This window comes from Saccostrea cucullata, unplaced genomic scaffold (genome assembly GCF_032062105.1).
Source record: "Saccostrea cucullata isolate Sc308-1 unplaced genomic scaffold, CSIRO_AGI_Scuc_v1 ctg765, whole genome shotgun sequence".
Lineage (NCBI taxonomy): Eukaryota > Metazoa > Mollusca > Bivalvia > Ostreida > Ostreidae > Saccostrea > Saccostrea cuccullata.
Window position 1 is genome coordinate 512,600 of NW_026932784.1, and position 6,000 is coordinate 518,599.

General features: G+C 31.8%; 1 protein-coding gene across 1 annotated transcript in view; it reads left to right on the forward strand.

Annotated features, from left to right (window-relative positions):
• LOC134236140 (uncharacterized) overlaps positions 1 to 5,324 on the forward strand; it is a gene marked incomplete at its 3' end in the record, with an annotated part of 31,225 nt that extends 25,901 nt beyond the window's left edge. Inside the window, exons 4-6 of the mRNA XM_062718312.1 lie at positions 1,675 to 1,802; positions 2,917 to 3,043; positions 5,170 to 5,324. Coding sequence (XP_062574296.1) covers positions 1,675 to 1,802; positions 2,917 to 3,043; positions 5,170 to 5,324 — 410 coding nt within the window. The remainder of the gene's footprint in view (positions 1 to 1,674; positions 1,803 to 2,916; positions 3,044 to 5,169) is intronic.
• Positions 5,325 to 6,000: the final 676 nt, after the last annotated feature.

The following is a 6,000-nucleotide window of genomic DNA, read 5'->3' on the forward strand; positions in this document are numbered from 1 at the left end:
CTGATTATTATAAAGCATAAAACTAAATCATTGCTAGCATACAAGTAGCATTGCAGCTATATAAGGCAAGCATTATAAATTTACCAGCATTAATTACCAGTGTATGCATTAATAATCTAGAAATTCGATCAATGCACTTGTGTTTAAGTGTTGAGATATTTTAGAACATAAGCTTCATGTTTTATGTCTTTTAAACTTTTTTAAAGGAACATCTGTTCAATATATCAATTTAAATTGCCTGGAATAAAATTGAGTTTCTAAAATTGCTGTGCTTATAAAATTCAATATATCTGTTCTCCCCCCAGCATTAGTATAGCAGTCATGGGTACTTTTGCTAACAATTGTCACCTACTTAGATTGACTCAAGCAGAATTTAATCATCTTCAATGCGTTAAACCTGGGGCATTCAATATAAAACATTTGTTTCTTATATGAATTAAAATCTCATGCCTGCCTTATAGGTGTAGGATGCATGATGAAAATTCCTTTGTAACATTATGCTTCGGTCTTTCATTAATAACAGAGGAACATAAAAAATGTTTAGAACATCATGCGCCTGTGTGACCTTAGCATATAGTTAGCTTCTCAGCAAGCAATACATTCACATATTAAATAAAGAAATCTTTAAATATTACTAAAATGGATTTGAATTCAAATGAAAAAATGTAATTATATATGCGCTTGAAATTATTTGACTGAGAACTTAATGATTATGTACAGCAATAGCACAAGACATTTATTGATTTTTATTGGGGGGGGGGCATCCACTCTATTGCTAATTTATAAATACATGTATGTACCCCTATTTGGAATTAAAGATAGTCTGTTCTCGAGCTACATATACTCACAATATCAAATGCTGTAGATCACAACATTTTTATTTCACATTATTTTCAAATGATAGTTATTTGGTATTTATTAACAAGACAGGATTTTCATAAATTTTGGCTGGTATTGCTGTATGCATAATAATCTGATATTAGTTTCATATGTGTAACAATTACATGTAATCACTATTTATTGTCAGTGATTATGTTGTTTTTAATTAATTAGTTATTAATTAGGTATTCTTTTACGTTGTTCAGAAACAGTTTATATATTAATAAAGTCCAGCATGGCCTCCAGGGAGATTGGGCTGAAATCATTTGATATTTTTTTAAAGGCGCACTCATGAACCACAAAGGGGAAAATTGACAAATGCAGATTTTTTGCATGATCATTGTTAATTTTGTTCAATTCCTAAAAGTATTAGGTTTCAGAAAATTACAGATTTCAGAACCTTAAAATTCTATTTTAAGGAGAAAAATAAAAGTGAAAATAATTTTTGTATGCACCAGACTGAAATTATATTGTTCAATACTTCTTCCTATCCCTTGTACACTTAAAAGAAAGACATGATTTTGACACATTGTGTCTTTTTAAAGGTTTGTCTTCATTATTAATATTTTGGTCCTAATGCAATCACATTCAATCACACTTCATTATTTTAGACATGAAGGGACCAAGATTGAACTGACATATACCCCATGATTTGTGAAAACCAGGTCATGCCAAAAAAAAAAATGGAACTGCCATTTACTCAATCACTTCAACATTTTCCAGGTCTTCAAGATACAAGTGTTTGGGATAAAGAAGTTCCTCTGTAGCTTACAGAATCTTGTTTTTTTTCCTCAGCCTCCGTGGACGAGCTGATAGGCTTTAAGATTCAGGTCACGGTACAAGAGGAGGCCTCCATGTCACACCCTGTCTGTCTGTTTGCCAACCTCAGTGGCACCGACTGGGCTCAGATAAAGGACGTTTTTGTAAGTAACCATAAATCTTTTTTTTGGCAAAACTTTATTTTTCCTTGTAAATTTTCATTAGGCAGTCACGATCATTGTCGGATACCTATGGGTCAGATATTGTCTTTTAGGTATCACCCATGAGCAAACTTGCTGAAATTTCGTTATATGTACTTTAAAATTGCACAGGTCATTTGACTTAAGCTGCAGCCTCTTTACCATTAAGCATTGGTAAATCAACAATTCACAGTTTAGGTTACCTATAATTATGTAATGTTTGGCAATGACAATTAATTGATTTATGCATGGTTATAACACATGTGCACAGGGATTTAAACAATTTTCTTGATGATGCATTTAGTATTTTGAGAAAGCCCTGAGTAACATATCTTGAATTGTTTTAAACAAAATTCCTGTCTTTTAAGAGAATGAAGATATAACAATATATAGGAAGTGTTCCCTATGAATTTATGAGATCACCAGTAGGTATCAGATGATGCAAGGAAGCAAATTAAAAAAAAATTATATTTGTGTATAATTGTATTATAAAAAATAGATCGAACAAAAATCAGAACGCAGACAAAAAATTAGTCCGAGTATTTTTTTAAAATGCAATTTTACTATCTTGCGAAAAATAAGGCATCAGAAATATGATTTTAGGTATTTACAGTGATATATAATTGTCTAGCATGTTTTTAGCATTACTCTGAATTTGTGTCCTGTCTCACTGTAAAAAAAAGCATTTAGATGGCTTGGTCTAGCTGTTAAACTGGAGGCAGTTTTAAGTCCCCGGGGAGCTATATCTGATGGTGTCTGATTTCTCGGAAATCAATGACAGAATCTAGGAAATTAGCACCACAGAATTAAGTCTGGGGGAGACAGAAGTCCTTAATCTCTTTATACCCTCTATAGTGTAAAAAAGAGCTGTTTTTTCCCCTCTCAGACAATTTGTCTTTTAGCTAAATGTTGTAGACAAGGTCCCTTCTTGCAGAGCCGAATAAAAAAGTGATCAATGCATTACAAAGGAAAATCTTTGGGAAAGAATATAAATGTTAACTCTCTGAAGAATGGAAACCCGAGATTTGGCTAGCAGTTAAAAAGTAATGTCTGGTGACTTTTTAATATATATTTTCAGGATATTGATTTCATCTTTAACTGTGTGGAGACCACAAAGTTGGCCAAGGTTATGGTGTATGTCATCAGTGTCCCTATGCCCAGCCGAGAACATAAGAGGATTGCCAAGAATATTGTCATGGTGCCAGGTATAATAAGTACAATTTATGGCAGTATAGTGAAGGGAACATGTCAACTGCAGCTGACCCAGATAAAATCATTTTCTTTATTTATGGACACTTTCCCAGCGGAGGCTAGAGATAAACAAGATGTGTTTATGAAATATGAATGCCCCCATGTTGCAGCTCATTATGTTAAGGTCTTGAGCTAAAAAAAATGTTGGTATCCAAGGAAAGGTCTTGCAACAAAAAAAGGATATAAGTCAAATATGAAAGCTCTAGCACCAGCCATTCCAAAATTATGCATGGTCAAGGTTAAAATCTCTCAAAAGTAGGTCAAGACCTTGGGGTTAATAATAATGGTAGCAAAGAAATATCTAATAACAAGTTATTACACATGTGATATATTAAATCCTTAGTACTTACAAAGATCGAAAAGTGTAATGTTTAAAAGGCAAAAACCATTCATTCAAAAATTATGATCAAGGTTAATGTTTGTGAAAGATTTTGAAAGTAGGTCAAAATCAAAATCAAAGGTCATGGGATAATCAAAATTTGGGTTTTAACAAAAAGAAATTTAGACATATAGAGGAATAGGTAATAAAATACAAAAGTCTTAGCACCATCTGTTCTGAATCTCCCATGTATCTAGCATGGGAGGTTAAAACTTGACTACCAATTCACATTTGACATATCCATGGAATTTGAGATACTGACATCTGAGATATCGATACTCCTGATGACAACTGTAGAACTTAAAGAGCAAATCCTTCAAACAAAAGAAAAACAGACAAAGGCAAAAAAAATATTTAAAGAAAGCAAAGTGATTCAGATTTATTTACTTAGGCCAAGGATAAGAGTTCTTCAGTATTTTGACCTACCATTAGCAAATTAAGATGAATGAAGTGAGCAATTTCTCAATTTGTTAATTCTTCCTGGAAGCAGTATATTATTTTTTCATGGTATTGTGGGAAGGGGTTTGGTGAAATTCTCATTAATACAGGAGTGTACTATGAGTTTATGGCCTTCATTAAATTGAAATGTGAATAAAAAGGCAGATTTGCTTTAAATATGTGTGGGTGGTCAAGAAAAGTTGTCTGTACTTTGGGAGACATAAAACGTGGTTTTCATTATCTAAGCTCCAGTTTGTTTGAGATATTTTTGACTTTACTTACATCATGATTCTTTTGAGGTTAATGGTTATTATCACAGAATTATTTCTATAAGCAAGGCACTAATTAGTAAGTGAATTGGGGTAGGAGTAATTGATTTTTTTTATGTGTGATAGAAATGAGGACAGACCTTATTAGCCCCTTCACGGTAACTGTGGTACTTAGATCTACTCTTTTGCAGGGCAAAATAATAATGTTTGGCGAAGTTTTTGTTGAGAGATAATTAAATGATGTATATTTAACAATTACTTTTACGTCATATTTCACCAAACTATATCATTTTGCACTTCGAAAGTGTACTTTTTAAGAGCAGTACTGCAGTTTACTAAGGGTCTGTTTCATGTTTCAAATATGAAAATATTTGTACAAATTTCAAAATGTTATTTTTTTCCTCACTTGTCCAAAAAAAAAAAAAAAAAAAAGATAAAAAAAAATAATTTTTATGCCAGCAGCTTTTTTTTTAAACAATAAAATGCTTTCTAAAATTGTTATTACTGGAATTAACGGAAGCAGCTGTTGCAGAAAAAATATATAACACGCTTACGCAGGTTATGTAAATTTTTTCTGCAATAGCTGCGACCGTTAATTCCAGTAATAACAAACAAAGAAAGACATTTTATTGTTTATACTTATATCTGTTTAAATAATCATTTAAAGTAGGATTAAAAGGAATTATTGTATTAATGATGCGAACGTCTTTATACGTTTCATTGATGGAACAGCCACTGATCAAGAAATCTGTACAGGCGACATGCCTAATGTAGTTCATGCAGTGATTAACGCAATGGGTTTTCTTAAGAAATAAAGGAGAAAATATTCAGTGGATGTAAATATTTGGTTATAAATAGCTCAGCTGATGGGGAGAATATTAACAATGAAAGCTAGCCCTGGCACAATTATTTTATGAATTCACGTAAATTTTCACTTAGCTGCAACGTGATCAAATGCTCATTAATTGTACATAAAAAAATCCTCCACCATTAGGTTTTGCATGGAAGCCAAAGATTCATGTATGGACCACATTCAACAACAATGCCTACCAGATCCACCTGTGGTTCACTCCCTTGTTTCCTGGGGCGGTTTACCATAAAGTTCAGCTGCATAGCAACCAACTAGAGAACAGTACAAACCTTGAAGTAGTGAGTCCATCATAAAAATCTCTGCTAAATATGTCATAATTACATGATGATCATGTGTATTAATTTGTCTGAAGCATTGCATAACAGATTTTTAAAGCATAGATATTTTAATTTTTTTTTCAAAGGAGCACTTCCAAATGGGATATATTATTCAACATTTTCTTCATTAAAAATTCTTTCAGTGCTGAAATTATTATAAAGTACCAGATGTTAAATCTCTGTTTGAATCATTAATTTTTAATTATTTATTGGAAATAATTAAGAACCATCTGTTCCTTAAAGAGTTTAAATTCTAAAAGCCTAAGAAGATAATTGATTGAAAGAAAAGAAAAATGTAGTAGTGACATTTTTCATTCAGCATTAAATTAAGAAGATTTAACTGGATCATTATTGGAGTGGTATGCACACAATGCGACCATTGAGTAACAAATATTTTATTATGTACAATAAACTAGGGTCCAATATTTTTTTGAAATTCTTTTGAAATTTTATCAAGTGATTTTAAAAAATATTCAGATTAATTGGAAGATAGTTAAACAAGAAATCAGAATGAACCAAACTGCTTTATATCTGAACATTCACAAGATGTTTTCTTTTTGATCGCCAAGTAAATGACAATGAATTTGTATAATTATATTTCAGCCTTTGGGAAACTTCACCTTTGAGAATGTGCCTT